At 56.6% G+C, this 25,047-nt stretch overlaps 2 protein-coding genes across 4 annotated transcripts; one reads left to right on the top strand and one right to left on the bottom strand.

Annotated features, from left to right (window-relative positions):
* Positions 1–1,284: 1,284 nt before the first annotated feature.
* On the top strand, positions 1,285–14,437 carry C12H15orf39 (chromosome 12 C15orf39 homolog). Of its 3 annotated transcripts, none has more exons than XM_077123747.1 (3): positions 1,285–1,451; positions 5,748–8,573; positions 10,882–14,437. In XM_077123747.1, the coding sequence occupies exons 2-3, from the start codon at positions 5,798–5,800 to the stop codon at positions 11,247–11,249; spliced, it is 3,144 nt and encodes a 1,047-aa protein (XP_076979862.1). In that variant the 5' UTR covers positions 1,285–1,451; positions 5,748–5,797; the 3' UTR covers positions 11,250–14,437. The 3 variants fall into 3 exon arrangements, 2 of the variants coding, with proteins under 2 accessions (XP_076979862.1, XP_076979863.1); XM_077123748.1 differs by lacking the exon at positions 1,285–1,451 and adding an exon at positions 1,774–1,815; XR_013160547.1 differs by lacking the exon at positions 1,285–1,451 and having other exon boundaries at positions 8,467–8,625; positions 10,882–10,995.
* A 5,590-nt stretch (positions 14,438–20,027) lies between these two features.
* Positions 20,028–21,959, bottom strand: LOC143651572 (uncharacterized). Its single transcript, XM_077122354.1, has 4 exons — positions 21,735–21,959; positions 21,287–21,393; positions 20,953–21,058; positions 20,028–20,401 (listed from the first exon to the last, which is right to left on the bottom strand). The coding sequence occupies exons 1-3, from the start codon at positions 21,940–21,942 to the stop codon at positions 20,978–20,980; spliced, it is 396 nt and encodes a 131-aa protein (XP_076978469.1). The 5' UTR covers positions 21,943–21,959; the 3' UTR covers positions 20,028–20,401; positions 20,953–20,977.
* Positions 21,960–25,047: the final 3,088 nt, after the last annotated feature.

Here is a 25,047-nt window from a genome sequence, read left to right as displayed (position 1 = left end):
CTCAGGCTGGGAGCCAGGAGACCTGGGTCTTGGTTCCAGCCTGATGTGTGACCTTGGAGAAGTTCTAGACCTCTCTGAAGCTCTGTTCTGGACTCCATTTCTAAAGTAATTCCAGCTCTGAACAAGATGCTACCCTCCCCCATGAAGGTCCCGCCTCTCCCTTCCCCCAGGTGACATCGATTTCCTTCTCCTGTTCCTATCTGCCATGTGTAGCCCCTCCCCCTCAGCTGCAGCTGCTCCAGCTGCTTCTGAATTCTTGGAACCTGTAGCCAGTCTTGCTTTGCCCTCTGACCTTTGGGGTCTGAGCAGGTGGATACACTATCTGGCCTGAATAGTTTTACCCCATGAGTTTGATCTGAACTTTAGCATTTCCACCTGCTCTCTGCCCTCCCCAACTCCCCACCTATGTTTAGTCCTCTAGCAGCCCAGGAACTGTGGGCGACCAGGTTTCTTCAGAGACCTCACAGTGCAGAAGAGATTCTCATCCAAAATCAGATGGCCCAGTGTGGGACACACAGACACAGCCCTTCCATCCTTCTAGTCCCTCTCTCTGTGCACTTATCTACTCTGGCTGGAAATGCTACACACCCCCACCACCTCCCGGGCTACACATCCTCAGGCCTGTATAACTGAGGGGGACTTACCAAAAATGTTCAGAGATAGCTACCGCAGCCTTAGCAAACTCCTAACATCCTCCCGCAATGGGTGGGAGGATCACTTCTTTCTCAGAGAGCTGTGATGCCCTGAAGGTGGTTGAGATACACTTGTCTGGAATTTGACCTCACTGGCTAAACCTAATAATAGGACAGAACTAAGAATCCCTTCTCCAGGTGCCTGATGCAACTAGCACAAGCCAAGGGACAAAAGGCACCACTGTGTAGCAGATATTTCCATACCACTTCTTAGCCTTACACCATCACCCCTATGAAGAGATACAATTCCAGTCCTACAGATAAGGAAACCCAAGCTCAGCGAGGTCAAGTGGCATTGTACAAGGTCACATAGTTAGTAAAATGGCAATGAATGAATGATCTCCGGGAGTAGCTGAATGAAGGCATCTGACCGGCCCTCTGGGCACCGTTTCCCCGAGTGCGGCGAGTACAGATGGTGCGCAGTGCCCGCGGTCAGGTCCCCGGAGGGCTGGCCCCACGCAGACCCTCCGCACCCCTGGGCCCCAGGAGCGCAGGCTTCCAGAGGCGCAGCCGGGTTCTGCCCCCACCCCGCGGCCCGCCCCGCCCCCGCCCCGCCCCCAGCTCGCCCCGCCCGGGACCGCAGACGGCGCCCGGCGGCGGCGCGAACGGCAGCGAGGAGGGTGGCTCCAGGCTCGGCGCTCACCGCGACTTCCCGCGCAGAGCCCGGCCCGACAAGAGCCCGTAATCTCGGCGGCGCCAAAGGATGCAGCTCCGGCCCCGGCTCCGGGTAGCAGCAGCGGGAAGCTGGGCTTCCTGCAGGTAGGAGTTCGTCCCCTCCGCGGGCGCGGAAACTTGGGCCGAGTTTGCGGGCGGCGCGTGGAGAAGAGGTGGGTGGTGCTGTCCCAGGGCGCCCCTGCTGGCGGGCAAGGGGATGGAGCGCGTCGGGCCTGGGCCGAGGTGCTGCAGCTCTGGTTGATCCGGCCCCCCGGAGGGCGGACCACGGGACTGGGATCACGCAGCTCCTGCGACCTTCCCCAGACTATGAGGCTCCCGGGGCCTGACAGCGCCTCGGGGTTCGGGCGGGACGCGGGCGCCTGATCCAGCAGCGGCGCGGGGCGGGCGAGAAAGAGCGCAAGCCCAGCCCCCGCGCCTCCGGCCGGGCCCGCTCACGTGGACTGCCAGGGTGGGAATGGCGAATGGCGCGCGGTGGTGGCGGGGGGGGGTTGCCCGAGCCTGGGGGCGGCGGGTTCTGAGGCGCCGCGGGGCCCTGGACGCGCCCTGCTGGGAACGGGACGGCCCTGCAGTTTCCTCGCCACTGCTTGACTCACCCTCTGGCCGCAGCCCAGGCTGGCGGGCTCGCCTCGAGGCGCTAGCTGCCTGGATTCTGCTGCCGGGCTGCCAGCCGGCCTGCGGGCGTCAGTCGGCGGGACCCAGTACGCTGCTCTGTCTGCGTGTACACGTGCGCCCGCAGCCCGGGGCCCGCACGAGGTGAAAGCGCAGTACTGGAGGGTCGTGTGTGCAGAAGTGGGTCATGCACGTACGTGTAGGCATGAGTTTGCATGCGTGGCGGCTGCCTCTGTGTCAGCCTGCCAGGGTGCACGTGCGCTCCTGTGTCGCAGGACTGGGCGTGGGGGTACCCGGAAGCCTGCGAGGTCAGGTACGGGGAGGTAGTCGCAAAGCCAGGTCGACTGTTCTCTGAGACCAGAGTAGGAGGGCCAGGGAGGAGGAAGGGGAAGGCAGATCCCGTGAACCTTCCCCTTCCACTAGTGGCCCATTTTCCTTCTCTAGAGACTGGAAGCTGCCCTAGGTTGAGGTGATGTAGCCTCTGGAGGGCCAAGGGCCTCACCTAGGGGGAAATAAGAACACTGCAGAGGGGGCTTGATCCAGCTCTCCAGCGAGTCTAGATGTTGCTGGCCACAGCTGGGCAGGAAGGTCACTCTTCTTTCTGGTCTTTACTCGTCTTGAGGTCCCTAGGAGGTGAAAGCTGGAATTGGGCCACAGAGCTATTTACGTCCCTTGCTGGGTAGGGCAAGGATGGCACAGTGGTGGTGGGCTCTCCTGCCTTGGGCCCTGGTGAGGGTTGGAGTTGGGTTGAGAGGAGCAGCAGAGCTGGTCTGCCAAAGGATGGTATGACCAGCTCCTCTGGGTCCCTTTCTGCTCCCTGCTACCTCCGGCCTCTCCTGTATTGTGTCAGGGAAGGAGGCACCTACATCTTGGTTTACTTCTTTGAATAGAGAAGGGCTCCACTTGGCAATGTATCCTTTACTCTCCATCCTCTACTCCTCATAGCCTAATGCTGGCTCCCTGTAGCCCCCAACCCTCCCACAAGGACTCTTGAGGCAGAGTCCCTCCCTATCTGGGTCTCAGAAAGTCTCCAGGGCAAAGGGCACGCGATGGGCGGAGCCCAGGGGAGAAGGGCTCCCGAGGCTGGGGTAGATAGGGGAGTAGACTCCAGGGAGTATGTTCGGGGAGGTGAGATTGGAGCCAGCACTTAATTAATCCAGAGCTCCTCCCGGGGCAAAACCGTGCAACCCCTGTTTGCCCAGCTGCAGAAGGGTAGCCTTCTGGAGCAGGGTGGGGGCCTTTCTCTGGGATGGAGGTCTCTGTCACCACAGGGCACTGCTAATGGTATTGTTGCCTGTACCCTACTGCCCCTCCCCACATCTTCTTAGAGCATCCCCTGCTGTACACTGGCTCAAGGTGTCCATTCTGGCCAGGAGATGGGTCAACTTTCTGAGTCTCCTGCCTGACTTCCTGGGTACAGTCATTGGCCTCCATCCTACCCTTGGCTTTTCCTGTCCCCAAAATGTGCACATCCAACTCTGAGCCCCTGGCCGTCTGTCATTGGCTACCAGCCACAAAGAAGGGAGGAGAAGCCTGGGAGAGGGAGACTGATTCTTGCTGGTTGATGTCGTAAAGTTATGACATCTGACCCTTGACCTAGTCGAAGCAAGAGTGAGCTGATTCAGCCTTCCTAAGCAGCCTGGGGTTTCAGGGAGCACAGATAAGCAGACACACACTCCCCAACCAACCTGCAAGTCCCTGATGCTGTGCTACCCTCCTGTGCCTTGGAATGCCATTTGTGGCCTAAGGGCTGGGGATGGGCCCAGGCTTTCTCCCCTACCCCTTGTGGGGCCTTCCTTCTGGTGCCACAGCACCATCTGCTGGACAATCGTGGCCTTACAGCTGGAGGAGCAAAGCTGGGATAGGAGGGGGTGTGGCTTGTAAGACGGACCCACCCAAGCTTTTCTCCTGGGTACTGCCCTCCAGAGCAAAGTTCACTAAGTGCTGGCTTCCAGGCCTGGGAACCTGAGTTTGGGGTCTAGTCCTGCCATTTTTATAAGACTAGCAGGTGAGAATGTGAGACCTGGAGCATCACAAGACAAATCTGAATTTAGAGACAATCCTCAGATTCTGCAGAGTGGCGGCAGAGTAACATCTTGAGATCTTGATGACATCTTTGAATAGCAGCTTGTAGTATGAGACAAGAGACCTGGTTTTCCATTCCGTGTCCTTCATGTATGACTTAGGAGCCTCCGATGGGTCTCCTCATCTGTACAGGCAGGGGAGGGAGACCTAAGCCAAGTTATCTACAGACTGCTGTGCAAAGTTAGAAACCCCGAGGAAGGGCTTTTGGGAGTCGTGGGGGCGGGGGAGGAGTTGAACAGGAGGGGCTTCTAGAGTGAGGGTAGGGATTATGTGTAAGTTTGCTGCACAAGAATTCATTAAACAATGTTCTATGAGAACCTGTGTTCTCAGAGAGAAAAAAGTTGGAGACTTCTGTATTATACAACTCGTGCATTCATTCATTCATAAGTCTTAATTGAGCATCTACTTAGTGCTAGGCTCTTGAATGTAACAGTGAGCCAACAAGAGCAGCAGCTCTTCTGGCTTACTTGTGGCTTGTGTTTTGTTTGTTTTTTAACTTTTTTATTGTATAATATAACATATATATGAAGCAAAGAAAGAAAAAAGCAATAGTTTTCAAAGCACTCTTCAATAAGTAGTTGTAGACAGACTCCAGAGTTTGTCATGGGCTACTGTATTAGCTAGGGTTCGTAGAGAAACAGAATCAGCAGGACGGATCTGTAAATATAAAATTTATAAAAGTGTCTTATGTAACTGCGGCAATGTAGAGTCCAGGGGCAGGCCACGAGTTGGCAGCTCCAGTGAAGATCCTCAGTAAACTCTCGGGAAAGTCTGTCTGGCTGAAGCAGGAAGAATGATTATCTCTTCTGAATCCTCCTTAAAAGCCTTCCTGTGATTAGATAAAGCATCACTCATTGCAGAAGGCATTCCCCTTAGGATGCCGCCAACGTGATCATGATTTAAGTCCATGAAATGTCCTCATAGCAATAGACAAGCAAGTGCTTGCCTGCCCAGACAACCAGGCACTACCACCTGGCCAAGCTGACACATGAACCTGACCATGACAGCTACCATACCGTTCTCTCAGATTTTTCCTTCTTGCTGCTCCAGAATATAGGAAGCTAGAAGGAATAAATATTTTTTTTATCATCACAATCGACTTTTTTTTATTTTTTGTGAAAAATAGTATATATACAAAAAAACAATAAATTTCAAAGCACAGCACCACTATTAGTTGTAGAACAGAGTCCAGAACCTGGCATGGGCCACAACTCCACAATCCCAGGTCCCTACTTCCAGCTACTCCAAGACACTGGAGACCAAAAGAAATATCAATTTAATGATTCAGCAGTCATACTCACTTGCCAATCCCACCCTCTCTGTATAACTCCACCATCACCTTCAATCCTTCTGTCCCATCCCTCAGGGAAATCTGGGCCATGGCCACCCCAACCCTTCCATGCTGGAAGGGGCTGTCAACAATATGGGATAGGGAGATGGAATCAGCTGATGCTCTGGAGAGGCTGGTTCCCCCCCAGGACCCAGGACCCAGGACCCATCTGGACCAGGGACCCATCTGGAGGTTGCAGGCCTCTTGAAAGTTACCCTAGTGCATGGAACTCCGCAGAAGCCCATGTAGTTCCCCAGGTGTTCTTCACAATTGGCTGGAATGGTTTTGGTTGGGGTTTGGCAAGTTATGATGCAACCTGTGTTTTGACAGTAACCCCTTCTCTCCCTCTGTCTCAGGTCAGCAGCCAAGTAGCAGGGGCCCAGGAGGGCTTGAAGTTTTCTCAGTGATGGCGGAGAAGCGGCCCCTGGAGACCCTGGGCCCTGTGATGTATGGCAAGCTCCCCCGCCTGGAGGCAGACTCAGGGCCCGGACACAGCCTGGCCCCCTCTGCTGGCAACCAGGACCACTGCAGCTACAAGGGGGCCTACTTCTCCTGCCCCATGGGGGGTGCTCCCAAGGCAGGGTCTGAGCGGCTGGCCTCCTGGACTCCGTATCCTTCCTTATACCCCACCAGCATGGCAGGATCACCTCTTCGGACAGACAACTTGTTGACCAACTGCCTGCTCTACCGCCCGCCAGCAGGAGGTTCAGGGAAAGTGCAAGATTCCAGCCCTGTTGAGCTCCTGCCCTTCAGTCCACGGGCTCATTCCTACCCAGGCCCGCCACTAGCAGCACCCAAACCTGTTTACCGCAGCCCTCTGTGCTATGGGCTCTCGACCTGCCTGGGAGAAGGGGCAGTGAAGAGGCCACTGGACGTTGACTGGTCACTGATGACCGCGCCCCTGCTGCCTGCAACTGACCCATCCTGTTCTCTGGCCCCAGATCCTAACAAAGGCCAGCCCTTGGATTCTTCCTTCTTGCGTGGGATGCCAGCTGGGGGGTCGGGCAAAGACCCCTCGGCGAGCTTCTCCCCATGCCAGGCATTCTTGGACAAGTATCGGACTATCCACAGTACAGGTTTTCTGACCTCTAAGTATGCAGGTCCTAACTCTGGGGACCCCAAGCAGGCAATGCCCGAGAGTCCCCCCAGTCCTTGGACCCAGTTGGCCCAGCCATTGGGACCAGCCTGCCAGGAAGCAGTGCCCACCCCCTACCCACTGCTGCACCCTCCGCAGTCCTTGCCTTGCCCTCCAGCCTGTCGCCACCCAGAGAAGCAGGGTACCTACAGCTCAGGGTTCCTGCTGCAGCCTCTGGGGGCCCACAAGGGGGCAGGGTATCCAGCTAGTGGGCTGGGCAGCCCCTACCTGAGGCAGCAGACCCCCCAGACACCCTATGTGCCCCCGGTGGGACTGGACACTTACCCCTACCCTTCTACACCCCTCCCGGCACCCTCACCAGGCCTCAAGCTGGAGTCACCTCTCACTGCTCGGTGCCCGCTGGACTTTGCCCCCCAAGCACTGGGCTTCCCTCATGCCCGGGATGACCTCTCTCTCTACAGAACGTCCCCGGGGCTTGGAGGAATGCCACCTTCTCAGGACAGCATGCAGGCTGTGCCACTGCCGGGCGCCTTCCAGATGGCCTGTCAGCCCCTGCCTGCCAACCAGCCATGCTCGCAGCCCACTCGGCCGGCAGAGGAGCCGGTGCAGGAAGCTGAAGATGAAACGTGGCTGCCTAGCTGCAGGAAAGAGCAGCCCCGGCACCTGCCCGACAAGCACCCCGGGGCGCCCATTGTCATCCGAGACAGTCCAGTTCCCCGCACCCCACCTGCACTCCCACCCTGTGCCCAGGAGCACCAGTCCCTTCTGCAAAAGGAGGACGCAAGGCCACCCAGCTCTCCACCTATGCCTATAATCGACAATGTCTTCAGCCTGGCACCCTACCGTGACTATCTGGATGTGCAGGTGCCGGAAGCCACGTCTGAGCCAGCCCCAGCTACCAGTGAGAGCCAAGGCAAAGACTGTAGGGGGCCCCTGCCTCTTCAGGAGGCTCCCTCAAGATCACGCTGTTCACGGAGGGAGGAGATGGCCCTGGACTTGAGTGTGAAAAAGCCCATGGCAGAGGCTTCCCCCATCAAGGTCTCTAGTCCTGTGATGCATGCCAAGCCCACCGTAGCCATGGATGTGCCAGGTGTGGGACACACCGTTTCAGACGTGCCAGATGTGGGGAACATAGTCTCAGATGTACAAGGCCTGAAAAAGATAGGCCCAGAAACACCAGGGCTGTCTGGGGTGCCAGTAACTACAGAGGCCACACCGAGGACCAACTTCCACAGCTCTGTGGCCTTCATGTTCCGAAAATTCAAGATCCTCAGGCCGGCACCTTTGCCTGCAGCTGTGGTGTCATCCACGCCCACTACAGCTCCTGTCCCAGCACAGCCTGCACCCAGCTCTCCATCTGTGCCCATTGGACTGCAGATTCTCACCCAGCCCTTGCCCATAGCATGTTTCAACTTGGCAATGCCCAGTCCTCCAGCCTTAGCCGTGGCCTCCCCTACCCCTGCTCCTTCCCCTGTTCCAGCCCCAGCCCCAGCCCCAGCCCCAGCCCCAGCCCCAGCCCCAGCCCCACCCCCACCTCCGACTCCTGCTCCAATTTCAGGTCCTGCTCCAGATTCTACTCCAGCCCCAGTGGACTCCCCTGAGCAACACTTTGCAGGGCTGCACGCATCCCTGTGTGATGCCATTTCGGGCTCAGTGGCCCACTCTCCACCTGAGAAGCTGCGGGAGTGGCTTGAGACAGCTGGGCCTTGGGGCCGAGCCGCTTGGCGGGACTGCCAGGACGTGCAGGGGCTACTGGGCAAGCTGCTGTCACAGCTGCAGAGCTTTTTGTGCACACAGCAGTGCCCCTTCCCCCACGTGGTACGGGCTGGTGCCATCTTCGTGCCCATCCACCTGGTGAAGGAACGGCTGTTCCCACGGCTGCCCCCTGCGTCCGTGGACCACGTGCTGCAGGAGCACCGTGTGGAGCTGCGGCCTACCACACTGTCAGAGGAGCGGGCGCTGCGGGACCGTGCCCTGCACGGCTGCACCTCCCGCATGCTCAAGCTGCTGGCCCTGCGCCAGCTGCCCAGCATCTACCCTGACCTGCTGGGCCTGCAGTGGCGCGACTGTGTGCGCCGCCAGCTGGGTGAGCATGGGGCGGCCCCAGTAGCCACCGGAGCTGTGTGAGCGAGTGACAGGTGTGTGACTGTGTGAGTGGGTTCTGGGAGTCGGGTGGTGGTGGGGGCATTAATTCCTGGGTCTCTAGAAAGGGTAGAGGCCCAATACCTCATGCCAGGGGAGCAGACTGGTCTTCCGTGGTGGGCTCTGTGGACCCCCACCTCTCTGCACTTGCCAGGCACCCTGACAGCCTTGTAGTTGCCTTCGTCGGCCTCTGAACATGAGAACTGCTCTGACTTCTTGGAAACACTTTCTTGGTGCGGTGCCCTCCTGAATTCCCTCCTCATGCTCTGCTTGTGCCTTCCCTTCCTTGGGTGCTTTCTGGGGGCTCTGGGCAGGCCCTGTTCGCTTTCTTTTTTTTTAGAGAATTAGAGAATATTTTACTAGTTTCTGTAACCAAACCCACGTAGATAAGACCTTACATGTTTAATGCTGTGCATTACCCCCGTACGAATGTTTCTAGACCATTATGGCTGTTAATTTCTGTACAGTGCCAACTCAACGCAGTACAACTGGGATACTTTTTCCAAAGTTGACAGCACAAAAATGCAAACTATATGTGTGTGTGTGTATATATATATATATATATATATACATATATACATATTTTTATATAAAAAAACCAATAGCAGTATGTTATGCATCAATAGCAGCAACAGCTTTTCCAGGTTCTGCAGTTATCTGAACAAAATTATAGACCCTGTTTTCTTTTTTTTTTTGACATCGGAAGGCACCGGGAATCAAACCCCGGGTCTCCGGCGTGGCAGGTGGGAACTCTGCCACTGAGCCACCGTGGCCCGCCCAACCCTATTTTCTTTTGAAGATTGGTTATCCCCTGTGTCTGTGTCCAGCTGTCCTCCCCTCCGTCTTCTGAGCTCTGGCCTGAAATAACCATGTGCCCCACTGGACTTCTGTACATGTGTGTCTCTCAGACACCTAACTCATCCCAAACCATACTCCTGCGCTTTCCCCCAAGCTCCCGTCCCATGCCGGTCTTCCATCTCATTGTGGGGAATGCCATTCACTCAGCTCCTCACACTGCAGGCCGGAGAAGCCCCCGCCCTCCCATCCTGAACGCTTTGCCTTCTGAGCGTATTTTTTTTAGCCCTCTTAGGCCTTTATATACACAGAAGCATTCCCAAAAGTCAAGTAGCCAGTTGCTTTTCTTCCCCTAAATCATGCCTGTGTTACTCTCCAGCTTGCTGTGTGTTCCGGAGTATTCTCTGCATCGGTCCAGGCAGCTTGGCCTTGCTCTTGGGAGCTGCTGTGTAGAGCTGCCTGGTGTCAGTCCAGTGTGGTCCCCGTCCTCCCTCTTCAGTACACCTGCCACTGATACCTGGACCCCTCCTTCTGCCACTCCTTGCCCCCCCCAGTTTTCCCACCACCAGGCCTTTGACCTTTTGCCGGGTTGTTTCTCTGCAGGAAATGCTCATGGATGGAGATAAATGCTTATCTCCATCCTGGCATTCTTGCCCTGGGCTCTTACCTGGTCAAGACTCAGGTGGAGATGGGGCAGGGACCCAAGGCAGTGTAGATTTGGAGCTTGGGGTGGAGTCTGGGACCAGCACTTCTGATCCCTGAACACTTATGAGGTGCCTTACTGGGGAGCATAGAGAACGTTCAATTCCTGAGTAAGAAATAGCATGGATGGGGGGCCAGTTCCTTGTGTGGTTGGGTCAGGGCCAGCTTACGTGGGTGGTGGGTGCAGACACTGTAAGGCCCCCTCTTGCTCTGGCCAAGCCTGCAAGAGTCTGAGGTCTGGTAAGGAAGTGACTACCATTTTGTCTGGAGTTGGATGCCCCGTCCTCATTCCTCCCTCTGCTGTGGGTCCCCCACCTTTTCTGTCTCTTACGGGTTCCTGTGTTCACTGACAGCCTCCCTTGCAAGTAGGTGCATTCCTTGTTGGGAGTCCCTGGCCTTGCCTACATCCTCCCTCCAGGCATTTCAGGCACCTCAGGGGATGCAGAGAGATGATGGCTGCTTTGTGTATGGCAGGATCCTCTTGCTCCCTGCCTCGGAGCATGGATAGCCTCTCTTGAATGGTTTCTCCTTCCTTACTGCCCTCATCAGGTAGAGAGCCCTGTTGTCACCTAACAGGAAACACATCCTTTTGGCTTGGACATTCTGGCCAGCGGGCCATGTGGGGAAGGCCTTGGCTGTGTCCCTGCTGGGGCATTCCTGGCCCTGGGCAGATGGCAGCCCTGGTGTGGGTGGCCTGGAGACGTGGAACCTGAGGGTGTATGGGTCGGCAGCCTCACTGGGTGTTTGTTTTCCAGGTGACTTTGACACGGAAGCTGGAGCTTTGCCCCGCTCAGAATCAGCCACAGCCAGAGATGAACCAGAGAGCCTGGCCCTGGCTCAGAAGTCACCAGCCCCCAAGGCCAGGAAGCCAGGGAGGAAGCCACCAACCCCTGGACCGGAGAAAGCTGAGACGGCCACTGAGGGAGGGTCCCATGGGGCCTCCCCCAGCCCCGCTCCCAGTGCCAGCCCACCCGGCCCCACGCTGAGGGCACGTTTCCGCAGCCTGCTGGAGACCGCCTGGCTCAATGGCCTGGCACTGCCCACTTGGGGCCACAAGACCTCAGGACCGGACCGGCCCCCACCCCGCCCACAGCTGTTGGGGGGCCAGGACCACCACCTGTAGCATTGGCCACCACTGCTGTCTGGGGCTCACTCTCTAGCGTTGGGGTGGCCATGCCCTTGGTGTTTTCCACGCTCACCCTGTAGCCCCCCAAGGCTGGGCTCAGAACCCCTGAGCTTCTAACGTAGGATCTTTCCTGTTTCTTCTTAAGAGAAAACATGTAGGCTCTGGAGCCCGACAGACTTGGTCTTGAGTCTTGGCTCCTCTGCTCTTTGCTGTGTGACTTGGGCAAGTCACTCCACCTCTCTGGAGCCCTAGATTCCGCATTTGTCAAATAGGACAACACAACCTACCTCACAGGTTTGTGGGGATGACGCCTGCTGCACACCCAGTCCGCTGTGGCCTCTGTTCCCTCCCCAGGCCGGGCCTTCCTCTCAGCTGGGGCCTGGAATATGAGGCTGAGGCCTGCAGAACCTTCCTGCAGAGTCTTTTTGCGTCCTAGGACTTGATTATCTCCTAGTGGGACATTGTACAGTGTAGGTCACTCACATGTAAACACTTTCTGGAGTCACCGCCCCTGAGTTTGGGGTTGGGGCCTCAGCCACAGCCTGGAGCTCCCTGCGGGAGGGGTGGCTGCCCCTTGCCCCCCATCCCCACTACCGATACAGGGACACGCTAGGTCTGGGCCTGCCCTTCCCGCCAGCTATGGGGTCTCAGGCCTGCCCCAGGTTGAAACCAGCAACTTCCCTGAGCTCACCCCAGCCTCCTGCATTATTCCATGGAAGTTGTGTGCTCTTTGGAAGCCCAGTGGCCACAGGGACTCGGGGACTGGAGGGCTCAGTCTCAGGAGGTCTCTGAAGATGTGGACTGGGGACACTGGTACTTCCCAAACTGGAGCTCTGTCACCCAGGCCTGTGGCAGGCTCCCTCCCAGCAGTCTGCCCAACTGAGCCAGAGGCTGGCAAGCTGGGCTCTTTGGCCTATTTAATGTTTTGTAAGAAGGCCTTGGGCCCTGGAGGCAGGCCATTAAAGCTTTTGGGTTGTTTTTGAAACTAGGGCCTGGGCTTTTATGTACTGGGGTGGGAGCTTTGGGTGGTGGGTTAATACCATCACTGTCCAGCTCTTTGCTCACAGCCTGCGGTTCTCCCTCCTTGCAACCCAGGGAGGGTACTGGGGGTTTCCAGCATAATTGTCCCCCATCCCACCCCTGACCCCAGCTCCAGGCATGTATGCCCTTGTCACGTACCCCCTGGGTGGCAGCTTCTCTGTCCAGGAAAAGCCCCTCCCTCCTGGGACTTCTGTGGGTCTGCAGTCCACCGCCCAGTGAGAAATACTGATCCCCAGACCCTGCGCATGCCCCCTTTCCTGGAGCCAAGGGTGGGCCAGCGCAGGTCTAGGTAGAACTGTCATCTCCTAGCTCAGCTTAGCTAGGTGGGGGGTGAGGGCACCTGGGTACATCCCCTGGAGATACAACCCCCCTGCTGGGCTCTATATCTGCAGAGGTCCTTGGGGCTGCTGAGACAGCTTCCTGAAGGTGGTTTCTCAATCCATCTTGTCCTTCAAACTGGTCCACTGACGGGCACTGCTATGTTCTCTGTCTCATCCCACTCAACAGCCAGGGCCCGGCTTCGCTGGAGTGGCCCCGCTGCCACCCCCCCTCCCTGTGCACTCTGCTCATGCGCATCTCAGGCATTTCCTGGCCTGTGGTGGGGAGGGGCCAGGAGCCAGGTAGCTGCAGCACAGGGGGTTACTGCAGTGAAAGGGGAGCTGTGGGAGCTCTGGGGAGGGAGGGCCTGGCCTGCCCAGAGGGTGGGGGCATCCTGGGGTCCCAGAAGAGGTGGTTCCTGAACTGGGCCTTGAAGGCGAGCAGGAAAGCAAGCGTAAACATGAGTGGTCCAAATAAAGTGAGCAGCAAGCATATACAAAGGCTGGGAGGTAAGTGAAGAGGGAGTAACTTGTGGCTAGAGTGCCACAAGCTAGAAAAGGCAGGGGTGCGTGGCCAGGAGGTGGGGCTGGAGACCCAACACGTTTATCAACTCATTAAATCCCCCAGCCTGGTCCATGTATACAGAAAACAAAGCTTGAGTCACTTGAGGCTCCTCTGGGGAGTCCTCCAAGTCCTGGCCTCCCCTGGGCCCTGGTCAGCTGGTCAGTGCCTCTGCAGCATCTTAAGGACCCCTGAACTTGCCCGATTCTGTCCACACCGGCTGCCCTGGTACCATACAAGGCGTGTATAGCGGTGTATCTTGCCAGCAGTTATGGGGCAGAATCTGAGGTCTAGGGGTGGACAGAGTCCATTCAGCTGCAGAGGCCAGGTTGGAGTGATTTAGGGCTAGTCCCGCTGGAGGGAGGTGGCATTCCCCATGAGACGGCTCTGTCTTGGAAGTCCTGGTCTGGGGGCCACCTGCCCTCCCCTGAGACCTCTCATTTAAGGAAGGGGACGCAGCCCTGGCTACCACTGACGATGCTTCACAAAGCCTGCTCCATTCTTTGGTAGGGGCGGTGGTGGGCAAGAGCAGAGGGCAAGGAGGGTGTGTGTAGGGGGCGGGGCGGGGCATGCTGAGCAGGCTGGGTCTCCCCCAGGCCATTAAGGAAACGGGAGCCGCACCCACGTCTGCCTTGTTGAATGTGACTCTTCTGGCCCCGCAGTCCCCTGTGACCGGCTGAGGCTCCTGGGCTGTGCAGGGCACAGAACAGAACTGCTGTTGACCTGTTTCCCGGGCCCCGCCACGGGCAGCCTTGGGCAGAGCCTGGGAATCTGGTTTAACCAAACCCCCAAGGTGATTTCTGAGTCAGGTCTCCAGGAATCACACCTTGAGTAGCACTGGCCACCCGCATGCCCTTCCTGAGGTTACAGATGGAGAAACCGAGGCTCAGGAACTTGCTGATGGGTCACATCAAGTCAAGAGCTGTGTCAAGACCCAGAGTCACTTCTGTGACTCAGCCAGCCAGGCAGGCCATGGCCCCTCTCCCTGGCCCTCCTCGGCCCCTCTTGGCCCGACTCAGACCTGCCTTTCAGTCCCAGGTGGCCTGGCCGAGCTAATAAGAGGAAGTAGCTCAGCTGGGGCCCTGCTTCCTCAGTGCCCCACCTGGCCGCTCAGCCCAGTACGAAAGGCTAAGAGGCCGGGCCAGCTGGCTTTACTGAGGGGAGTTAAGCCTGCAAGGATGTGAGAGCGGCCAGAAGGGGACAGCTCTGTCGTGTGAACAGTTTTCTTGGGGAGGAGTTTGGCCCCCAGAGCTGGGCCACGTTGAGATGAGGTTATCGAGATGCCCCTCCCCCTGGTATCCTCCGGGTGCCTCCCCAGGTTGTCTCCCCCAACCCACCCCCCCCCGGAGAAAGTGGGAGCAGCCCACCTCTGATGTAACAGCATGCCTTCTCTGACCCCACAGTTCTGGAGATGGGAGAGCTGCCTCCACCAGCCCATGGGCCCGGCCACCCCAACGGGACCTGCTACCCCTTCAGGCCCATCCCCTACAGAGGGAAAGCCTGCAGGAGTGGGTGAGTGTGAGGAGCACTGCAGGGGCACCCGGCCCGTGGGCACTGGACCTGGCTGCTGGCTGCAGTTCTCCTTGCTCTCTGGACGTCTTTCTTGGGCAGCTGTCCCAGCCTCTATCCCCTGGCACCCTACGAGGAGAAGCCCTTCTGGACCCCCTCTGCTTCCAGAGGAGAAAATGGCCTCAGGGCAGACAAAGGAGTTCTGCTTGGCTGGACAAGAACACCTGGACTGAACTAAGGTTGGCGGGCAAAGGGGTTTCCTGGGCACACTGGCTGCTGCCTCTGTAGGAACCCCAACCCTGGGCCTGTTGCCCACTCAGAGGCACCTGCGTGGGTGGAGCTGCCCATACCACCTGCACCAGGTGCCTGAGCCTGGTCTGCTCATGGTGCCCCCAGGACTCCTCCCCTGTCCTTGAGGGACCTGGCCCCCAGGCTCATTTCTCCTTGGGGCTGTGGGAACCTGAGCTCCTGGGTCAAAGGGACTGAGGGTTCAGTTTGGGGTCCCATAGATCAGGAGCTTGGGTTTTCTGCCAGCCACTTGTCTATGGAGGCCTTGCCTCTTTCTCCTTCATTGTCCTAAGCCAGATCCCAGCTCCCACCTGCCTGGAGTAGACAGGAGATGGCCTCTATACAGGGAGACCTGGGCTCTCCAACAGACCTGGAGCCCTGCCTTCCTTTCCACGAAGCTTGGTACCTCCCCTGGGTGGGAGAACCAGGGTAGTCCTGCTGGGTTTTCATTGTCACCCCCTAGCTTGCCACTTCCTGGCCTTGTGACCATGCCAGGACTCCAGCTGCCAGAGGCCAGGCCTTTCTCCAGCCCTGCCCACTACCACCCTGAACATCTCCAAGTCCAGCAGGCAGCAAGAGTCTCCAGTGTCAAGAGAGCTGGTCCATCAGGAGATCTGTTGGGTGCTTCCCAAGCCTGCCTTCCAGTCCAGTGAGCATCCCAGGCACCCAGCTTCTGGGAGTCCAGTACAGGTTGGAGCCACCTTCTACACCCATGAGTGCCTCAGGCCCTTGGCTACCAGTTCCTGTCCCACCTGAAGCTGGCTTAGATCCAGCTCTGCTGATCTCCTGGGCACCTCTGGCCCCAAGCCCCTGGCAGCCGGGTTTCCTTCAGCATGTTCTAGGGCTGGTGGGGGGCCTCCCTGATCTCAGCTGCTGTCCCACTCGATGCTAGACTGGCTTTCCATGCAGCCCCATGTGGTAGCCTTGTTTCCTTGTGGTCCCCAAGCCCACCTCCCTGATATGGGCCCTGAGCCCCTAGCAGGGCACACACTTCAGAGGAGGTAGCCGAGGCTTCTGCACCAGTTCCTCTGATGCTGGCCTCCTCACAGGACTTCTCTGAAGTGTGGGGCCCTAGACCTCAGGGGGGTGCATCTTGGTCCTCTTCCTGCCACTATGGGGGACTCAGTGTCCATTAAAGCTCCTGAATGCTGGGGACCCCAGCCCACAGCCTCAGACCAGCCCAGACCTGCAGCCCCTTTCTTCCTGGCTGCTGCCCTTCCACAGCCTAGTCACTTAGGCCAACTGGGAGAGGTATAACGAAGAGGGAGCTCTTCTCAAGCAGGGAGGCAACTTGGCACCAGGCCCCAGCTCCCTGGGCTGAGCTGGGCAGCAGAGGCATAACCTAGGCCCCCTGGACAGAGGGGCTCCCAAGTCCTGCTACGTTCCAGCCCGGGGGCCTAGCCTCGGTCACCCTCCCTGGCTGCTGGGGTCCCTCCCCCAACTCCTCAGGGGTTATGCAGACCACCCCAGAAGGCCACAGCCAGTGGGGAGCAGTGCCTGGTGTTTCTTCACCCCCTTTTCTGGTGCCTACTTGGGCGGGAGGGTCTGTGGACATGGGTGGGACTATGAGCCCTTCCCCTACTCCCTGGGTAAGTGGGCTCCCAGCTTAGGAGTCTGATGGTAAAGATTGAGCCACGCCGCCGTGTAGGCAGTTCTGAGTAGTCCAGACCTCTCCTCAAGCAGGGTCCATCTTTCCAGCTGGCGGGCAGGCCCAAAGCCCTGGTGACACCTGGGTGGGCTGTGACTCTTGTCCACGAGGGGCGTCTGGCTCCAGCCTGGGCCTGGAACTTGGGTACCTTGGAATTGGAGGCCATACCTAGCAGGGCAGACACCCATGCCCCCAGTGCACCCCCCCATACACCCCCTACAGTTGCATCTTAACGTGCATTAGAAACAAACTATTTGTATTTCTAGGAAGCCAGGCCTGGAAGTCAGCGGGTACCTGAACTGAGGAGAAAAGTTCCTGATCAGGAAGCCCTCAAGTTTTGTGTCCACTGGACATGACCCAGCACCCAGGGAAGGGCTGTTCCCTCTCTCTACCTGTTTGCCCTCTCTGTTCAGCAGAGCAGGGGTAGTTGCATCTCACAGGGACCAAAAGCAGAACATGGCTCCAAGTCCCACAGGGCAGTGGATGGGCTACCTTCCAGGGAGAAGCCCAGGAACAGTAGCTGTGCATACTCGGGGCAGGGTAGGAGTCACAGAGAAAGCCACCAGCTTCCTTGAGGGCAAGGAAATAGAAGACACAACAGGGACAGGAGCCTAGGACCTTCTGTCTTTTGCCTTCTCTGTCCCAGGCCAGGCTTCTTTCTACTGAGCCCGTCCCTCAGATGGCACTGTTCTCCTTGCCGTCGGTGTGGCCTCCTCACCGAGCTGGCAGAAGCCAACAGAGCTCAGGTTTGTCAGGAATGGCGAGTAGGTAGTGCAACAGTCTGGTGGAGGGGCTGCCTGGAGGAGGCCTGCCAGGTGATAGACCTGTTTCCTGACTCCCCCCTACCCACCCCGGGCTGGCATGAGACAGGGTCCCTCCCTCCAGCACACCCCTCTGTACTGTCCACCTCTTCTGTAGGAAGGGCATGGACGGAGCCCCTTCCCTCATCTTTTGTAGGTGCCGAGCCAAGGTTTCCATGAGTGCTTTAGAGGTGGGCCTTCTGGCCCTGGGGGAACCACTGGCCCAAGGTAGCCTCAGTGTGGGTTGTTTCCTGCACTGCCACCTCCCCAAAATGGGTCTGCATGTCCAGTCTCATGGGGGTACAGTGGGGGGAAAGATGCAGAGTTCCTACCCTCCAGTTTAAAGTCTAGTAAAGCACCCACCAAAAGGAAATAGTGGGTGAGAACGCTGGCTCTGGAGTATGACACTGGGTTTTTAGTCCCAACCCTGTCATTTTGTGACCTTGGGCAAGTCCCTTCGCCTCTGTGCCTTCCTTTCCCCAGCTGTAAAATGGGAAGAATAGCACCTATTTCACAGGCGTTTGACTGTTGGCATGGACTGTGTTCTGGAAGAAGTGGCAGGCAGAGTGATCAAGGCACCACTGCAGCCGGCCCTGGGTCTGCATTCCAGGTGCTGGCTGAGATGCTCATCTCCCTGGGCCCCTGTTGATTCATCTGGAGAATGGGCTGCTTGGCTCCAGGGTTGCTGTGATCAGGCAGGTCTGTGCAATGCTGGTGGGGCCTCCTGGGAGGGGGTTGAGATGGTCCGAGGGCAGTGTGTCTGATCGCCCCATCTTGCCCACAGCAAAGACTCACTCTTATGTCTGGGGGAGTTGGGTTCCCCAGCCCCTGGGGAACAGCCCCTTAGTCATCCTGCAGACTCTGGCGGTGGCCATACAGCTTGCTGGCTATCTGGCTAGATCACCTTTCCAGGTGGACCCTTTCTCCTTACCTTTGCAGGTACCATCATGCCACCTCCGGGGGTGGGGGGGCATGGTCTGCCCCTGTGCCCCTATCTGGTAACCCCCTCCCCAGGGTATGTGCTACCTCCCTAAGGCCCACAGTGTTCCCTGGGTGTGTCTGAGCTGTGTCTTCACCCAAGGCTCACAACAGCGGGTTCGTGGGGGTGGGGGTGGGGGTGGGATGATGGAGGTGGGTCGAGGGCCAGGAAACCAAAACCTGGAGAAGGGAAGGGTCTCACGGAGGTCATCCAGCTATCCATGCTCATCCCTCCTAGCTTTCTCCTGTAGCACCAGTAGGGGCTCCCGTGGCAGCAGAGCCCTCCTTCTACATGGCTGCACTGACGGGGCGCCTCAAGCATCATGAGACTGGGGAGAGCTTCCAGGGACCCCTCTTACTCCCTGGCCCTGTAGTCAGAAGTTGAAGGTGCTTGGAGGGTAGGAGCTGACACAGGATATGTGACCAAATCAGGTGGGTTTTTGGGGTTCTGGGTGGAGCCTTGGGGGCACCCTCCAGGGTGTAAGTGAGGGGCTTATCTGTCCCAGGAGTGCAGGCGAGCCCACCCCCAGCTGCGGGCACCTGCTGCCCAGTCACCTTCCTGCTGGCCCTTTCGCCATCTTGGTACCGGCCACATATGTGGTCCAGGAAGGCCGCGGTCTGGGCCCACCGAGCCCCCTTTGCAGGTGGGGGAGGCTTTGGGACAAGACTCTCCTTGACCCTTCCTTCCTATCAGGTCATGGGTTCAAAAACCACCCCCAGGTGCCCCAGCTGCCACCAAATCTCCTTCTCAGCCTGGTGGGTGCCAGAGATGTTGGATCTCTCCAGGCCAAGGCCTTTGCCTACCCAGGAGTCTTCCAGGGGACTGCCAAGCCTACTGCCTCCTGCACCCCTGCACCCCCCAGGCAGGTGAGGGGCCTCGGCGCCACACCTCCCCAGCCAGGGCTGCCAGCCCCCGCCTCCCCTGGCAAACTCCCACACACCTGGAGCAGCCGGGCCTCGCCTGGTCCACTGCCGCCGGCACCCTCTGGGCTAGGACTGTTCACGGCAGTCCCCGTTCCCGCCCAGAGCCCCAGCCAGTCTTCTCACCCTGCAGCCTTCTATGGGGTCTTGTCTGGCTCTCCCATCTCCTCACACCGGAGGACTGTCTGTTTAGAAATGTTATTTTTTTATGCCGATTTGTTTCTTGGAGCGTACTTTTTCTGGCCCCCAAATGGATCAGTGTTCCTCTTTACCTCTTCCTGTAACTCCACTAAAGTCCCATGCACAGGCCAGGTGTCAGGGTGCCACTGCCCCAGCCCTCCTGAGGGAGACAGCCCTGTTCCCCTTCCTGCCGCCCCGTGGGGAGCCCCTGGCCCAGGGAGGGAGAGAAGCCCCTCGTCTGTGGGGATGGAGGTCTGCAGGCCTGACCTGAGCGTCAGCCAGCCCACTCTGCTCGCTGGAGACAGTGGGTACAGGGTGCAGGGTTGGACGCTTGCCCCATCCTCCCCCAGCTCTAACCCTGTGCCCCCAGGGGTGAACACTTGGTTTTCCTTCATTCCTTCTCCCAAAGCATGGCTCATCACTGTAGGCCAAGGAGGCAGCACCAGGGGCAGCAGAGGCTGAGGGAATTCCCCCAACCTAAATCCTCATTCTGCCACATTCTAGTTGTGTGTGCAGGAGGGGGATGGGCTCTTGGCTTCAACTGCCTCCTTGATTACTGTGAGTGCAAGAAACGTTAGGAAGGGACCGGGCACAGTCCCAGAGAACACAGAAATGGTAGCTAGTGTCTTCCCAGGTTTTATGCAATTTAGGGGAGGTGGGGGGAACTTGGGGTTAAAGCTCAGCTGGTCTCTCTGGTGTGGTTGACAAGGTGTTTCTTTCCCCCATTCCACGTCTGTCCTGACCCCGAGAGTCCAGTCCTTGGGTGTCCTAGGAGGGAAGAGGCCATCTTTGCTGTGTGACTTCAAACTGGTGCCTTGCCTTCTCTGGCTCTGAGTTCCTGGGAAAGTCAAGGTGCTGGGGCTCCGGATTCACTCCTCGGGGTTGAGACACCGTCTGGGGAAGACCTGGGGGAAGGTGGGGAGGAGGAGAGGTTTGGAGTCTGGGTTTCAGTGGAGGGAGTAGCAGTGTAAGGGGGACCCGGGGATGAAGAAAGAGGAGAAAAGCCTCCTGGCCCCAGGGGCCAGAGGGGGAAGGAAGTCCAAGAGATAGGAGAAAACTGTGGCCGGGATCCAGATATGTCCCCCACCTCTTCCAGGGCTTGGAGGTGCCACTGACTGGGCCCTTGTGTGGTGGGAAGTAGGACCCTCCCCATTTCTCTGTCCCAGTTCTTCTAACCACACGTGGTCCTAAGTTCAGCCTGGGTCGACCCGTGGATTATTTCTGGGGGTTGCAAGAAGGCAGCAGGGGATGGGTTGGGGTAAGTGCTTGGAGGACTGTGTTGAGCAGCCTCTGGGTCCCTCCCCGAGGCAGAGGGGATGAGCTTTTCCGCATATTGACGTCATCACCCAGGCTCTGCCTGGAAAATGTCTGCAAGGGGCCTTGGCCTGCAGCAGGGCAGATCCCAGCCACAGAGTAAAGGCCCCAGTGGGATCAGGCAGGCCCAACCCCCACTCACCTCTCTAGAGAGGGTCCTCTGTGCTTCACTGTGCATTACAACTCTGGGGGTGGGATTTCAGGACTCCCAGATTGAACCCTGGGCAGCAGGCCTTCCACTTTAGCACCTGGGCCAAGAAGGGTGGGGTCACTGGGGTCAGGCCTGGGCCCCTGGCTGGAAAACCCTCAGCTCCATGTGGTCAGTAGAGAGACTCTAGGTTCAGGTGAGGAATGAGGGGCTCAGGGCCCAGCTGACTTCTCAGCTTGACTGAGAGACTGAGAGGCTCAGGGCCCAGCCTGCCCACCCTGCCCCACCTCACCCCAGAAAGGAGCCCCTGGGACAGGCAGCCACTCACCAGGGCAAGGGAAATTGTGAACAGCAGGAGGCTCAGGACAATGAGAGCCACAACATAGCGGAGGATGGAGGTGTCAGACTGGCCTGAGGCATCAGAACTTGGGGGGTCTGGAGCAGAGAGCAGGAAGACTATGGCTAAGGTGGCTCCCAATTGCCAAGTCACAGCCCACCGACCTCTAAGAAGGCAGAGCCAGGCCTGCAGGGAACTTCCAGGCCCAGGGTTCAGGCCCAGAAGTTACCACAGGAATGGAGAACTGGAGCTGGGGCCACTGTGGAGGTCCTCCTGGAGAAGGCAGGGCCAGGGCTGGGCCCTAAGGGCAGTCAGCTGGGGGCAGAGGTCCAGGAGGAAAGGAGGCAGACAGCTGAAGGGAGCCAAGCTCCCTGCAAGCTGAAGGGAGTCCAAGGGAGGAGGCAGATCATCAGAGGACACAGAGGGAAGAGGCACTGACCGAGTTCTGAGATGACCATCTCTACTGAGAGGCTCTCGGCTTCCCACAGGACATGCAGTCCTTGGCGCACAAAGTTCTGCACCAGGGCCTCGGATGGCGCGACCTTGAAGAAGATGGCGTCCGCTTTGGCCATCAGCGGGTCCAGCCTGGCAGGAGGGTCATCACAGGCTTCAGGGGGCTGGACAGCTGGGGGACTGGCAGGGGTCATCTCTTCTGGCTCCCTGACCCCACCCCCAGAGTCTCCAACCCAGGGTCCCCCAGAGCCACTCTGGACTCACAGGAACTCTTCCACCACCACTTGGCTGAAGTTCTGCAGAGGTCTGAGGATGGTGGTCAGCTAGGGGTCAGGAGAGGATGGGTGAGGTCCCAGCTTAACTCAAGCTCTCCCTGGACCCCTCCCCAAGGCCTCCAGCCTTCTGCTCCTCCCTCCCCTCCATCCAACCACCTCACCCCTCTTGTCAGTTGTCCCTGAAGCTCCTGGAACTCAGGACTGGTTTTGTCCTTCAAGGCCTTGGTGAACGGCTGGTCCCGTATCTCCAGCAGCACCTCATACAGCACCAGCTCCGCCTTCTCCCCTAGAGTGATGAGGTGGAAAGTGGCATCAGCCTGGGCCCCACCTGTCCTGGGAGCCCGGGAATAGGGCCAAGCCCTCCCCAAACTAATGTTCTGTGCCAGCTGTTGGCAAACTATAGTCTACAAGCCAAATCTACCCCCCACCCTGTCTGTTTCTGTACAGCCCATGAGCTAAGAGTGGCTTTTACATTTTCAGATGGTTGAAACGTCAATAGAATATTTTGTGACACATGGATATTACAATATACAAATTTCTGTGTCCGAGGATGAAGATTTATTGGAACACAGCTCGTTCGTTCACGTGTCTGTAGCTGCCTTCACGCTACAGCAGCAGGGTGGAGTGGCTGTGACAGAGACCAAATGGCCACAAAGCCTAAAAGACTGACCATTTAGCCCTTTACAGAAAAAGCATTCTGGCTCCTGCTCTCATCTATCTAATAACAACACCTACCCTGCTCACCCCGAGCGTTGTGTAAATATAATCTAACAGGGTTTTTTTTATTATTATTATTTTTTTTTTACTTTTATTTTTTAATGCAATTTTATTGAGATATATTATATATTCACATACCATATAATCATTCAAATTGTACAATCAGTGGTTCACAGTATCATCATATAGCTGTGTAACTTAGGCTTTTGTAGGTTTCATTTTTTTACTGTTCCCTGTTTTGGTGGGAGGTGTAAGAAAATTGCCTCCTGGATAAATGTGGTTTTGAGCTTTCCAGCCTCTGAAGAACAGTAGATGTATTAGAAGTTGAAGATGTATACTCAGTGCACATCAGATGGATATTTGAGTTTCTCCATTTTTCAAATTAAAAATAATGATGTTATGAAATTATTTTGTATTTCTCTTTGTACACACACACACATACCATTTTCTACTGCATATATATATGTATATGTATACATCTAAGAGAGGAAGTACTGGGTGGTATGTTATGTACACTCCAAACTATTTTATAGTGTTTATGCCATTGTGTATTGCTCTCTCCCAATATTGGGGAATTCCAGCTGCTCCATGTCCTTGCTAACGTGTGCTATTGTTGGGCATTTTGCTTTTTTCACTCTTCTGATGGGTGGGTGGTAGTATCTTATTGTGTTTTAATCTGTATTTTCTGAAGGACTAATGATATTGAGTATCTTTTTCTATGTTTATTGCCATTTGTATATTCACTTTTGTGATGTGTTTGTTCAAGTCATTATTTAAAAATTATGCCGTGTATCTTTCTCTTATCAATTTGTATATATATGAATCAGGATATATTCTAGATATAAGCATTTTTCCAGTTATATGAGTTATAAATATCTGTTTCCACTCAATGCCCTTTTCTCTTTCTTAATTGTACCCTGTGATAAATAAAAATTACTTATTTAAAAAAAAAAAGAAAATCACCTCCTGGGAGGGCAGATTGTAGGGATTTATGGAGGTAAATGGTGTAGTCCTTGTTAAGAGGATGCGATTGTATAAAGATATAATGTTTACAATATGACTGTGTGATTGCTAAACCTTGTGTCTGATGCTCCTTCTATGCAGGCTGTGGACAGATGAGTAAAAAAAATGTGAATTAAAATAAAGAAATAGATAATGAGGGGGCAAAGGGTAAAATAAATTGGGTAGATGGAAATACTAGTGGTAGGGGTAAAGGGTACGGTATATATGAGTTTTTTCTTTTTCTTATTTCTTTTCCCGGAGTGATTTCTGAAAAATGATGAATACACAACCATGTGATGATATTGTGAGCCATCGATCATGCACTGTGTATGGAATGTGTGTGTGTGAAGATTTCTCTATAAAAATATTTTTTTTTAAAGAGGGTGGGTGGAGCTCTACTGTCTGCAGAGAGGACGTGGGAGTCCCTCTGTGTTTGCAGGGCTGAAGGGAGAGCTGCCGCACAGGTTGGCGCTGGCTCCCTGGGTGGGGGAAGAGAAAAGGACTACAGCCCAGACTAACCCCGACTCTGCACCCTGGGGCTGCTCACACCTGGGGAAGAGCTAGGCATGGGAAGCAAGGGCAGAGCCCATGGAAGGCAGTGCTGGTCCCTCTCAAGGGCCGTCGGAGCTGGGGTGGGGCTGGAGGCTGGTGCTGTAAGTGGACCAGCACCTTTTGTGGTCGAGAAGCTCCCAAGACCCGCTCCAGGCAGCCGCAGCCGCAGCTGACATGGACTGATCGGGCCCTGAACCCTCCTGGGCTGGTGTTGGACTGACACCCCTTTGGGATTGCACCAGCCTGAGTATGTCTCCGTCCTGGGGAGACCCCAAGGGGAGACGCCCGGCTTCCTGTGGACTTGGCCTGGGGGTTGGGCTGAGCGCTTTCACCTCCTGACGCGGTGGGACAGAACTTGTCGCTGATGTAAGGATTAAATGTGGTCCCAGACAGTGAGCAACTTGATTGGATCATGCTTCTCTCCGCTCCCAGCTTCTCACTTCTGTCCAGCTCCCTATCTGAGGCTCTATATCCATTTCCCCACCGTGGCCTAAGCACACGAGTGTTGGTTGTGGAAATGAAATTCTGCCCACTCTCCAGAAGGGGAACAGTGAGTCCTAGAGAGGAAAACAGGCTGCTAGCCCAGAGACACACAGGGATCGCAGCCCTGACTCACCATTAGCCGTGATGCTGGATTTCTGGAGGGTGGCGTCCATCACATTTTGAGCCAGGTAATTGGCCAGGCCTCGGAGGTCGGTAGGGACGGGGTTCTGGAACTTGTACTCCATGTAAACACCCACCCACTGGTCCACA

This window comes from Tamandua tetradactyla, chromosome 12 (assembly GCF_023851605.1).
Source record: "Tamandua tetradactyla isolate mTamTet1 chromosome 12, mTamTet1.pri, whole genome shotgun sequence".
In the NCBI taxonomy this organism is placed as follows: Eukaryota; Metazoa; Chordata; class Mammalia; order Pilosa; family Myrmecophagidae; genus Tamandua; species Tamandua tetradactyla.
The sequence above is the reverse complement of the archived record's forward strand: the minus strand, read 5'-3'. Positions and strand labels throughout refer to the sequence as shown.